This window comes from Herpailurus yagouaroundi, unplaced genomic scaffold (genome assembly GCF_014898765.1).
Source record: "Herpailurus yagouaroundi ecotype Mexico unplaced genomic scaffold, PumYag 403, whole genome shotgun sequence".
Taxonomy (NCBI): Eukaryota; Metazoa; Chordata; class Mammalia; order Carnivora; family Felidae; genus Herpailurus; species Herpailurus yagouaroundi.
The window spans coordinates 2,501,448-2,515,416 of record NW_024412620.1 but is presented as its reverse complement, the minus strand read 5'-3'; the positions used below and the strand labels follow the sequence as shown (position 1 = coordinate 2,515,416).

The window sequence follows — 13,969 nt, the reverse complement described above, 5'->3', positions numbered from 1 at the left end:
CTAAGTTAAACCCCAGGTGAAAAAGTTCCGTTCATTTGTTTTCTCAGCTGATAGAGGGACTGACACCAAGACGTCTGGAGAGATTGCAGTTTCCAGTGAGGACAGAGCAGTAACAACTGTCCCTGGTCCTCAGCCTTCAGGAGGTCATCTGCCCCTGACTGCCCTCGGACAGCTCCCTATTTGTCTCTGTAAGGAACTTTGTCCTCTAACGCAACCCGTAGCCCTTTCCTGTCTTACTGGACCAGGAGGGAAACAACTTCCAATTCAAGTTAGCAAAGAGAAAGGCATCAGAGACTGCCCTTTTTTGCCAACACATTCGGAATGTTCCCGAATGACACCTGTGGCATATCCAGATTATTGATGAGAAAACCAAATTATCCAGGAAAAATAAGAAAAGGTGAGAAGAGAGGATTCTTTGGAGGACAATCATCCCCAAACATCTGGCTTATTGTTGGACCAATAGCTGCCTGAGTTGCCTCCAGGTGTTTATTGGGTGACAGATATTTGATGCCTGATGAAGGGCCCTTGGAATGTACTGACAACAACATGCTTTTTACCTGTCAGCGGTGTGGGAACATAATACCAAGATCACTTACAGTCACATAAAGAGTTAATGACATTGCTTGGAACATGAACATCAGTCTTCATGCTCCTGCAACACAGCCTAATCCTAATCAGATGACATATAATTAGATTTAAAAATACTCCCATTTACTCTTTCATTCCTATTCCACATTTCACTACTGACTGGTTTCAAATTTTCTTGAAACAGTCCCTGCATGTCACTTATCTTATAAGTAACTTTCTTTTCTATATCAAACTTTTTTAAAACAACCCCTCTGCAATATTTCTCCCTTGGCGCCTACAAATTACTTTTTATTCATACGTGTAATAAATAGACATCAGTAGTAATAAATAGTTTCACTTCAATAGCCAAGATCTGTTGTTATACTTCTGCTGTTCAGTATATTTTACTGTTCTTCCTTTTTAAGCATCCGTTCATGGTTCTGTGTGGTTGCTACAATACTTCCCAATCGTTGCCTCAAATACTAGTCTTTTTTGGTACTTCTGTTCCATTAGACAGCTTGCTTTTTGGATAAACCCCCACTGCCCAGGGCGCCAGCATATTAGCATCCAGAACTGAGTCCCTGTTCTCCACGCCAGGTCATCATACTCACCCGTCATTGCAAATGAAGGACACTTTTGCCCCAAGCTGGAAATTAAGTGGAAAGAGCACACGACCGTTAGGGAGTTGGTCCAGGAAGTCATCACATGATTTCACTAGGAAAACAACAACAACAACAACAACAACAACAAAGAGGTAAGACTGCCTCTGTGAAGAATAAGAAGACTGATCTGCAAACCAGAGGAAACCGCAGGTACCTGCACATGTAGGGGCTGCTGGGCTCCAGTTTCCCTGGGGCGTACAGCGCACAGAAGCAGTCCCTCTGAGATCATAGCCCGGCTCACAACTGTAGAATACCTCCTGCCCAGGGGAAAAACTGTCCTTGTCGCTTGGGGTGGGCTTACCATGCAGAATTTCCGGAGGCGGTGCACATACTGTGGAAAGAACAGGTGCAAAGTACCAGTTATTTATGGAGAAATATCTTTTGCTAAATTCTAACCCTTCTGAGGAGTCAGAGACACAGTTAAAGGGGTTTGGTGTTATAAGAAGGGAAATCAAACGATACTCTAGCCCCCTCCTTTTACTGATATGGAAGTTAAAAATATGGAGATGTAGCCGAAGACCTCACAGCTAGTCAGAAGCAGATAATTAGAGCCAAGTTCTCCCCAGCACAGGGTGAAATACATTTACAAGTCCCTTCTTCTAGTGCCGGCTATTCAAGATGGAGTTATTGGTATTGGTGGGGTTCTCCACCCACATATTTGCTAGAAAGGCGATCCAATTTACAGGCTCATCTTTCAGAGGAGAGGGCTGCCTGAGCCTAAATCTATTTAATAGGTTTCCCATGTCTTTTACTGTACTCCTATGATCGAATGTAGTAATCATTCATATTTATATCACTTTGTCTGTTTGTCCTTCCAGCTCTCAGTGGTTGTACAAGGCTGGTGTTAGTTGGCACAAGAATGGTAAAGTCCGTCTTTGTCCCTACGTATCAGCCACAGCATTTAGCCATCCACTCCTAAGGCAGCTATTATGGCATACAAGGCCATTGAGATAAGCCACTGAGAACAACATCCACTCAATAAACCCATCCTTGTAACGAGAGGGCATATTGCTTAAAGAGTATTTGACTCAAGGTCTGGCTACCTCCATTCATAGCCCTCTTCGTGCTCAAGGCATCTGAACTCATTTGCACTTCAACCTAATCTATATCCAATTAACAATGAGGGAAAATCTGTTTGGCTTTAAGCAACTTTCACTCTCAACTTGAGATTCCTAATGATAAAATGTAGGAGATGGACCAGAGCGGACAAACTCTAAGGTCTTGGCCACTGTTCTGAGGCTATGATATCTGTCTTCATAAGCCAGTTTCTTATTTTCTGGGAGAGATGCTGACAGAAGTATAACTAGGACCAGAGAACTCAGGCCCTGGAGTCTGACCCATTTGCTTCCATTCCTGGGTACTCCACTTAATAGCACGTGATCTGGACGGTTTACTCAACTTCTGAAATACCAAACAAACGTCACTGCCATATGGATATAAGAATAGCCCTATTGTAAAGGAGTGTTGTGAAGGGTAGATGAGATCATGCATTTAAGGTGCTGATCGCAGGGGCGCCTGGCCGGTTGAGCGTCTGAATTCGGCTCAGGTCCATGATCTCACAGTTAGTGGGTTCGAGCCCCGCATCAGGCTTTGCACTGACAGTGCAGAGCCTGCCTCGGATGCTCTGTCTCCCTCTCTCTCTGCCCCTTCCCTGCCTGCTCTCTCAAAAATAAATAAAGACTAAAAAAATTGGAGTGCTTATGACACAGCTGACTAGAAAGTCCACCTCAGTTTTCAATATATTTGAGAGATATTGGAGCTGGTATTTCGCCCAGAGACGTGCTCAATAAGAGAGTCTCAAATGTCTCCTTCCTTGATTAACTAAGCTCAACGAAGGCGCATATACATTAAGTGCACACACACATACATGCACACGCCCACTTTCTTAATTTCATGCTCCATCTCCCCAGATTGACCCACACTGCTTCCCACGCATCCTCCCCCGGAACAAACACTAATCTCCCGATCCTTTTACAACTCATGCCATTTGTAGGCCCCTTCAAAGCCTCAGTCAGACTCACGCCTAGAGCAGCTTGGCAGCTGTGGCTCCCATCTGTTTCGAGGTTGGCATTTCACACTGGAGGGTCCTTTCATGTCAAAGCCGGACTCACACATAAACACCACGATTTCATTTAAGGAATATAAGGTTTTGCGCTCAGATACTATTATTGCATTTTCAATTTCCGGAGGTGTGCATTTATTAGGTATAATGCACTGAGGGGGAGGGCCGCTCCATGTGCCGACGCGGTTGTCTTTGCTGGTGCAATATATTGACGGCTGGCCCACAAGCTCAAACGGCTTTTTCCCTCTCTGTGCAGAATTGCAGCGATAGGTCACCACCGTCCCGTATGGAAAATATTCTCTGTTGTTGCTAGTGAAACTTCCATTGGCAATGTTTGGGGGCGGCCCACAAGGAATTCCTGGGAAAAGAGACAGTGACTTAAATAATAGTGAATTAAAATAACTAGTCAGAGATCCAATGAGTATAACTCTTTTTACATTTGCTATTTGCTTTTGATCTTTCCTCACATGTGGGTATGTTTTTACAAAGTCATAATTTATTTTTAATTTATTTTTTAATATGAAATTTATTGTCAAATTGGTTTCCATACAACACCCAGTTTTCATCCCAACAGGTGCCTTCCTCAATGTACAAAGTCGTCATTTAGGTGGGCATAATAAATAGCATGCGTACTGCCTTTCTTACATTATTTCCTATAAGCATACGCATTTTTAATATAATTCACATTCCTTTCATTTTAAACAGCTCTTTGATCATTTTATTTTACCATACTTTACACAGCTTTCCCCTACTCTTTTCCATTTTCCTTCTTAATTTTCATTTTTGTTATTAGCTCAGTAAAGCTTTAAAAAAATAAAAAAAAAACCCTTGCTAAAAGAAAAAAATGTAAGGGAAGAGAAACAACACAGATATACAACAGTGGGAAATAGTATTAAATATATTTGCATATATATGAGAAATTTATAAAGCTGTAGGCTAATATATGTTAATTAAACATTTTGAAAATCTAAATGATATAAATGGAAATGTAAATTACCAATATGCATTCAAGAAGATATAGAAAGCTAGAATGGGCAAAGAAACTTGTAAGAATAGAAGAAAATATTTTACATAAAAATGCTATCAAGTTACTTTCAGGTAATATGTACTTTCAAGTGTAATTTCAACATTTTCACAAGATGTAGAAAATAGAAAACTTACCAACTCATTTCATCAAGCCTGAGTTTGGTATCACAACATGATACCCATGTAAAAGGGATCATATATTAGTTCATAAAAAAAAAAAAAAAACAACTCGCAATACAGTTGAAAATCTAGAAGTAGGACATAGTACATTGTACGACTATAATACTATATAACTAGAACGAAGTAACTTCAGCCAAAACTCCAAAACACTTGAAATTAAAAATAAAAATTCTTAAGAAGGATACTCCTTCTGATGAGGGTAACCTTAACAATTTAAATCAAACATCATTCTACCCCTCCATTCTCCCCCCCCCCAGAAAGACTATAAATGCTGGATAAAATATAAACTATGTCTGTGGATGTATCAGAAAGCAATGAACTAGTGAAGCATTACCAGACCATAATCTGATAGAAGATAAAAAGCTGGGTAAGAGGCATTTAGGCTGCTGTTCTGCGGGAAGGATAGCTGAATCAGGAGGGGGGATCTGAGTGGTGAGCAGACTTTGATAGTCTCAAGGAGTCAAGGAACTAAAGTGGAATCCAGATCTTGCAAGGTGGAAGCCTTGGTAATATCTTCTGCTGTATACTTATAGGGACCTCAAAGAAATAGGCCTTGGGAATCAAGATTACTGGAGTTGTTCCTCAAGTACTGTGGGTGGCCTAGAAAAATAACAGTTTCTGAAATTGAATGAAAGTGGTCCCAGACTGCTAGGTCCCCAGGTTTCTGGAAGAAATAACAACAACAAAAATCCTTCCTGAAGAAGGTTCGTTTTCTAAGACCTTGAATTTATTTGTACAGAGAAAGGTTCTCAAGTATAATTCCTGACATAAAATCAATGAGATACTTAATGAGATAAAATACTTAATGAGTACTTAATGAGATAAAATAACATGAATAAGAAGCAGCATAATCACTGACAATAGAAACTGAACCGTTAGGACCCCAGCTATTGGAGTTTTCACTCACAGATTTAAGATAATTATGTTTATCTATTCAAAGGTAAAATATACAAAACCCAAACTTATGGTAAGAACAAGAAACAATTAAAAACAACAGGGAAAATTTTGAAAGGAATCAAATAAAAGTTGTTGTCTTTGTAAAATACAGTTACTGAAATTAAGAATCTGATGGAATTAACAGCAGGTGGGACACAGTTGAATAAAGATCAATTAATTGGAAGCCAGGACTGAAGAAAATATCCAGAATAAAACACAGAGACACAGAAGGATCAGAAATACATAAAAAAGAGTAATAGACTTATAGGATAGAGGAATAAGGAAGGCCTAATGCATGTTTAAGTGAATTCCGATAATGAGAGGAGAGCGATAACACAGGGCGTGAACATTTGAAGAAGTAATGGCTGAGAATTTTCCAAAACCAATAAAAGACATCATTAAACCTACAGATTCAAGAAGCCATACAAACTCAAACATACAAAAAACTAAAAAAAAAAAAAAAGGAAAAACTTTACCTAGACACATCATAAAAAAAAAAATCAAGAGCAATCAATTTTAAAAGAAGCCAGAAAATAGGGATGATAACTTTTAAGAAACCATGCCTAGAAAAATATTTAAAGAATCTATTGCCAGAAGACCTACAATACAAAAATGCTAAAAGATAATTTTTTAGATTGAAGGAAAATAGTGTCATAAAGAACTGACTGAACTGCAATTTGGAGGAAGTATAGCAGAAATAGTTAATAGATGGAGGAGTATAAATACTCTTTTTATAAAAACAACAATAATGTCTTGTGAGATCAATGTAAAAGCACAAAAACTGACACAATGAAGGAGAAATAAGATCTGATCGTCTCATTAGATACACAGTGATAAATTAGAATACACATTCGTGATAAATCTTTTAGCAAGTTAGGTATAAAAAGCAACTTCCTTAATCTGATAAAGAATATCTCCCTAAAACCTTCTGTAAACATCATGCTTTATAATGACTATTAAAAAACCAATATTAAAAAACCAATATAATGACAATTAAAAAACCCGGGTGGTTCAGTCCGTTAAGCATCTGACATCGGCTGAGGTCATGATCTCACAGTCTGTGGGTTCAAGCCCCACGTCAAGTTCTGTGATGATAGCTTGGAGCTTGGAGCCTGCTTTGGATTCTCTCTCTCTCTCTCTCTCTCTCTCTGCACCTCCCCCACTCACACTTTGCCTCTCTTTCTCAAAAATAAATACACATTACAAAAAAATTTTTTTTTAAAACCCAGTATCTTCTCTTCCATTCAACATTGTACTGGAGGTTCTAGCCAATGCAGTAAAGCAAGAGAAATAAAAAGCTGCAAGAAAGGAAAAGATTAAAAAAATAGGATAATTGTCTGGGAAGAAGATGGCGGCGTAGGAGGACGCTGGGCTCACCGCGCATCCTGCTGATCACTTAGATTCCACCTACACCTGCCTAAATAACCCAGAAAACCGCCAGAGGATTAGCAGAACGGAGTCTCCGGAGCCAAGCGCAGACGAGAGGCCCACGGAAGAGGGTAGGAAGGGCGGCGAGGCGGTGCGCGCTCCACGGACTGGCGGGAGGGAGCCGGGGCGGAGGGGCGGCTCGCCGGCCAAACAGAGCCCCCGAGTCTGGCTGGCAAAAGCGGAGGGGCCGGACTGACGGAGTGTCTTCCGACAGCAAGCGCGACTTAGTGTCTGGGAGGTCATAAGTTAACAGCTCTGCTCAGAAAGCGGGAAGGCTGGAGGACAAAGGGAGGGAGAGCTGCTGAGCCCCCGGGCGACAGAGCTCAGTTTGGTGGGGAACAAAGGTGCTCGCCAGCGCCATCTTCCCCGCCCATCCCCCAGCCAAAATCCCAAAGGGAACCAGTTCCTGCCAGGGAACTTGCTCGCTCAGCGCAAACACCCAACTCTGTGCTTCTGCGGAGCCAAACCTCTGGCAGCGGATCTGACTCCCTCCCGCTGCCACAGGGCCCCTCCTGAAGTCAATCACCTAAGGAGAAGTGAGCTAAGCCTGCCCCTCCTGCCCCCATGCACCTTGCCTACCCACCCCAGCTAAGACGCCAGATCCCCAGCACCACAAGCCTGGCAGTGTGCAAGTAGCCCAGACGGGCCACGCCACCCCACAGTGAATCCCGCCCCTAGGAGAGAGGAAGAGAAGGCACACACCAGTCTGACCAACTCCAGTTATACACCACAGCACAGGGGAAGTGCCCTGCAGGTCCTCACCACTCCAGGGACTATCCAAAATGACCAAACGGAAGAATTCCCCTCAGAAGAATCTCCAGGAAATAACAACAGCTAATGAACTGATCAAAAAGGATTTAAATAATATAACAGAAAGTGAATTTAGAATAATAGTCATAAAATTAATCGCTGGGCTTGTAAACAGTATAGAGGACAGCAGAGAATCTCTTGCTACAGAAATCAAGGGACTAAGGAACAGTCATGAGGAGCTGAAAAGCGCTTTAAACGAAATGCAAAGCAAAATGGAAACAACGACAGCTCAGATTGAAGAGGCAGAGGAGAGAATAGGTGAACTAGAAGATAAAGTTATGGAAAAAGAGGAAGCTGAGAGAAAGAGTGATAAAAAAAATCCAGGAGTATGAGGGGAAAATTAGAGAACTAAGTGATACACTAAAAAGAAATAATATACGCATAATTGGTATCCCAGAGGAGGAAGAGGGAGTGAAAGGTGCTGAAGGGGTACTTGAAGAAATTATAGCTGAGAACTTCCCTGAACTGGGGAAGGAAAAAGGCATTGAAATCCAAGAGGCACAGAGAACTCCCTTCAGACGTAACTTGAATCGATCTTCTGCACGACATATATCATAGTGAAACTGGCAAAATACAAAGATAAAGAGAAAATTCTGAAAGCAGCAAGGGGTAAACGTGCCCTCACATATAAAGGGAGACCTATAAGACTCGTGACTGATCTCTCTTTTGAAACTTGGCAGGCCAGAAAGAATTGGCACGAGATTTTCAGTGTGCTAAACAGGAAAAATATGCAGCCGAGAATCCTTTATCCAGCAAGTCTGTCATTTAGAATAGAAGGAGAGATAAAGGTCTTCCCAAACAAACAAAAACTGAAGGAATTTGTCACCACTAAACCAGCCCTACAAGAGATCCTAAGGGGGATCCCGTGAGACAAAGTACCAGAGACATCACTACAAGCATAAAACATACAGACATCACAATGACTCTAAACCCGTATCTTTCTATAATAACACTGAATGTAAATGGATTAAATGCACCAACCAAAAGGCATAGGGTGTCAGAATGGATTAAAAAAAAAAACAAAAAAAAAAACCAAGACCCATCTATTTGCTGTCTACAAGAGACTCATTTTAGACCTGAGGACACCTTTAGATTGAGAGTGAGGGGATGGAGAACTATTTATCCTGCTACTGGAAGCCAAAAGAAAGCTGGAGTAGCTATACTTATATCAGACAAACTAGACTTTAAATTAAAGGCTGTAACAAGAGATGAAGAAGGGCATTATATAATAATTACAGGGTCTATCCATCAGGAAGAGCTAACAATTATAAATGTCTATGCGCCGAATACCAGAGCCCCCAAATATATAAAACAATTACTCATAAACATAAGCAACCTTATTGATAAGAATGTGGTAATTGCAGGGGACTTTAACACCCCACTTACAGAAATGGATAGATCATCTAGACACACGGTCAATAAAGAAACAAGGGCCCTGAATGATACATTGGATCAGATGGACTTGACAGATATATTTAGAACTCTGCATCCCAAAGCAACAGAATATACTTTCTTCTCGAGTGCACATGGAACATTCTCCAAGATAGATCATATACTGGGTCACAAAACAGCCCTTCATAAGTTTACAAGAATTGAAATTATACCATGCATACTTTCAGACCACAATGCTATGAAGCTTGAAATCAACCACAGGAACAAGTCTGGAAAACCTCCAAAAGCATGGAGGTTAAAGAACACCCTACTAACAAATGAGTGGGTCAACCAGGCAATTAGAGAAGAAATTAAAAAATATATGAAAACAAACGAAAATGAAAATACAACAATCCAAACGTTTTGGGACACAGCAAAGACAGTCCTGAGAGGAAAATACATTGCAATCCAGGCCTATCTCAAGAAACAAGAAAAATCCCAAATACAAAATCTAACAGCACACCTAAAGGAAATAGAAGCAGAACAGCAAAGGCAGCCTAAACCCAGCAGAAGAAGAGAAATAATAAAGATCAGAGCAGAAATAAACAATATAGAATCTAAAAAAACTGTAGAGCAGATCAACGAAACCAAGAGTTGGTTTTTTGAAAAAATAAACAAAATTGACAAACCTCTAGCCAGGCTTCTCAAAAAGAAAAGGGAGAGGACCCAAATAGATAAAATCATGAATGAAAATGGAATGATTACAACCAATCCCTCAGAGATACAAACAATTATCAGGGAATACTCTGAAAAATTATATGCCAACAAATTGGACAACCTGGAAGAAATGGACAAATTCCTAAACACCCACACTCTTCCAAAACTCAATCAGAAGGAAATAGAAAGCTTGAACAGACCCATAACCAGCGAAGAAATGGAATCGGTTATCAAAAATCTCCCAACAAATAAGAGTCCAGGACCAGATGGCTTCCCAGGGGAGTTCTACCAGATGTTTAAAGCAGAGATAATACCTATCCTTCTCAAGCTATTCCAAGAAATAGAAAGGGAAGGAAAACTTCCAGACTCATTCTATGAAGCCAGTATTACTTTGATTCCTAAACCAGACAGAGACCCAGTAAAAAAAGAGAACTACAGGCCAATATCCCTGATGAATATGGATGCAAAAATTCTCAATAAGATACTAGCAAATCGAATTCAATGACATATAAAAAGAATTATTCACCATGATCAAGTGGGATTCATTCCTGGGATGCAGGGCTGGTTCAACATTCGCAAATCAATCAACGTGATACATCACATTAACAAAAAAAAGAGAAGAACCATATGATCCTGTCAATCGATGCAGAAAAGGCCTTTGACAAAATCCAGCACCCTTTCTTAATAAAAACCCTTGAGAAAGTCGGGATAGAAGGAACATACCTAAAGATCATAAAAGCCATTTATGAAAAGCCCACAGCTAACATCATCCTCAATGGGGAAAAACTGAGAGCTTTTTCCCTGAGATCAGGAACACGACAGGGATGCCCACTCTCACCGCTGTTGTTTAACATAGTGCTGGAAGTTCTAGCATCAGCAATCAGACAACAAAAGGAAATCAAAGGCATCAAAATTGGCAAAGATGAAGTCAAGCTTTCGCTTTTTGCAGATGACATGATATTATACATGGAAAATCTGATAGACTCCACCAAAAGTCTGCTAGAACTGATACATGAATTCAGCAAAGTTGCAGGATACAAAAATCAATGTACAGAAATCAGTTGCATTCTTATACACTAACAATGAAGCAACAGAAAGACAAATAAAGAAACTGATCCCATTCACAATTGCACCAAGAAGCATAAAATACCTAGGAATAAATCTAACCAAAGATGTAAAAGATCTGTATGCTGAAAACTATAGAAAGCTTATGAAGGAAATTGAAGAAGATATAAAGAAATGGAAAGACATTCCCTGCTCATGGATTGGAAGAATAAATATTGTCAAAATGTCAATACTACCCAAAGCTATCTACACATTCAATGTAATCCCAATCAAAATTGCACCAGCATTCTTCTCGAAGCTAGAACAAGCAATCCTAAAATTCATATGGAACCACAAAAGGCCCCAAGTAGCCAAAGTAATTTTGAAGAAGAAGACCAAAGCAGGAGGCATCACAATCCCAGACTTTAGCCTCTACTACAAAGCTGTCATCATCAAGACAGCATGGTATTGGCACAAAAACAGACACATAGACCAATGGAATAGAATAGAAACCCCAGAACTAGACCCACAAACGTATGGCCAACTCATCTTTGACAAAGCAGGAAAGAACATCCAATGGAAAAAAGACAGTCTCTTTAACAAATGGTGCTGGGAGAACTGGACAGCAACATGCAGAAGGTTGAAACTAGACCACTTTCTCACACCATTCACAAAAATAAACTCAAAATGGATAAAGGACCTGAATGTGAGACAGGAAACCATCAAAACCCTAGAGGAGAAAGCAGGAAAAGACCTCTCTGACCTCAGCCGTAGCAATCTCTTACTCGACACATCCCCAAAGGCAAGGGAATTAAAAGCAAAAGTGAATTACTGGGACCTTATGAAGATAAAAAGCTTCTGCACAGCAAAGGAAACAACCAACAAAACTAAAAGGCAACCAACGGAATGGGAAAAGATATTTGCAAATGACATATCGGACAAAGGGCTAGTATCCAAAATCTATAAAGAGCTCACCAAACTCCACACCCGAAAAGCAAATAACCCAGTGAAGAAATGGGCAGAAAACATGAATAGACACTTCTCTAAAGAAGACATCCGGATGGCCAACAGGCACATGAAAAGATGTTCAGCGTCGCTCCTTATCAGGGAAATACAAATCAAAACCACACTCAGATATCACCTCACGCCAGTCAGAGTGGCCAAAATGAACAAATCAGGAGACTATAGATGCTGGAGAGGATGTGGAGAAACGGGAACCCTCTTGCACTGTTGGTGGGAATGCAAATTGGTGCAGCCGCTCTGGAAAGCAGTGTGGAGGTTCCTCAGAAAATTAAAAATAGACCTACCCTATGACCCAGCAATAGCACTGCTAGGAATTTATCCAAGGGACACAGGAGTACTGATGCATAGGGGCACTTGTACCCCAATGTTCATAGCAGCACTCTCAACAATAGCCAAATTATGGAAAGAGCCTAAATGTCCATCAACTGATGAATGGATAAAGAAATTGTGGTTTATATACACTATGGAATACTACGTGGCAATGAGAAAAAATGAAATATGGCCTTTTGTAGCAACGTGGATGGAACTGGAGAGTGTGATGCTAAGTGAAATAAGCCATACAGAGAAAGACAGATACCATATGGTTTCACTCTTATGTGGATCCTAAGAAACTTAACAGAAACCCATAGGGGAAGGGAAGGAAAAAAAAAAAAAAGAGGTTAGAGTGGGAGAGAGCCAAAACATAAGAGACTGTTAAAGACTGAGAACAAACTGAGGGTTGATGGGAGTGGGTGATGGGTATTGAGGAGGGCACCTTTTGGGATGAGCACTGGGTGTTGTATGGAAACCAATTTGACAATAAATTTCATATATTAAAAAAAATAAAAATAAATATAAATAAATAAATAAATAAATAAATAAATAGGATAATTATTTACCAATGACATGATTATGTATACAGCATATCCAAAAGAATATACCGATAAACTACTGCATTTCTAAGTAAATTTAGCAAGATTGTTGGTTCCAAAGTCAAATGATTGCTTGTTTAAGAAACGATTAGAAAATGTTACATTTTTCAATGTTACATATCTATGTTTACATTATTTTCTATAATGTAAATAGGCAAATGTTATTAAGATTTCAAAAATTTCAAAAATTTATGTTCATGAATTTAAAATTAAAAAATGTAAGTAGCCCACAATTGCATCTGCTGAGTCAATAGAAACCCAATGCCAATTCAGGTAGTATTCTTTTTGTGGAAACTGACAAGCTGGTTCTAAATATTATATGTAAATGCAAAGGGCCAAGAATCACCAAATAAATCTTGGAAGAAGTACATGGCAGAGGATATGCCATCAGATATCAACTCTTATTAGAATACTGTAGTAATGAATACTATAGTAATGAATACTATAGTAATGAAATACTATAGTAATGAAAACTATAGTAATGAAAATAGCACAGAACCTCTCTGAAATGAGACCCACATATAATGACACCTGACACAGATATTAAACTATTGTATAGTGGTATACAAAAATGTTTTTTTAATGGTTTTTAAAATCAGTAATATTAGATGAATTGCCTACCCATTAGGAAAAAAACAAACAAAAACACATACAGAAAAGGAAATACATTCCTTGACCATACTTCACACCACACAAAAAATAAATTTGAGGTGAATCATAAACTTAAGAGATAAAATGATAGGCAAAGCTTCCTTACATAGAACAGAGAAAGTGGTGGGGCGCCTGGCTGGCCCATCTAGTTGGTTGAGCATCCAACTCTTGATTTAGGCTCAGGTCATGATCCCAGGATTGTGGGGTCGAGCCTCATGTCAGGTTCCATGTTGAGTGTGGAGCCTGCTTAAGATTCTCTCTCTCCTTCTCTCTCTGCCCCTCCCCCACTCATACTTGCTCTCTCTCTCAAAAATAAAAAATAAAAACATTAAAAAAAAGAACAGAGAATGTTCTTTTCTTTCCTTTCTAGTGACTAGAAAGGAAAAGATTTATTAAGTCTTATTAAAAAACACTATAAAAATGTATACCTTCTATCATCAAAAGTCATCATTAAGAAAGCAAAAGGACCAATTTTAGCCTGGAAGAAAATGTGTTTTGTTTATTGTGTTATGTTTATTGTGTATAAAGAATTTCTCCAAGACAATAAAAAAGATACACAAACTAGCAAACATCGGGTGAAA

The 13,969-nt window shown here is 39.5% G+C and overlaps 1 protein-coding gene across 1 annotated transcript in view; it reads right to left on the bottom strand.

Annotated features, from left to right (window-relative positions):
- The window catches only part of CR2 (complement C3d receptor 2), a 97,744-nt gene that overhangs the window by 26,261 nt on the left and 57,514 nt on the right, over positions 1-13,969 (bottom strand). The window contains exons 5-7 of the mRNA XM_040463578.1: positions 3,251-3,649; positions 1,384-1,560; positions 1,179-1,281 (exon numbers count right to left, since the gene is read on the bottom strand). Coding sequence (XP_040319512.1) covers positions 1,179-1,281; positions 1,384-1,560; positions 3,251-3,649 — 679 coding nt within the window. The remainder of the gene's footprint in view (positions 1-1,178; positions 1,282-1,383; positions 1,561-3,250; positions 3,650-13,969) is intronic.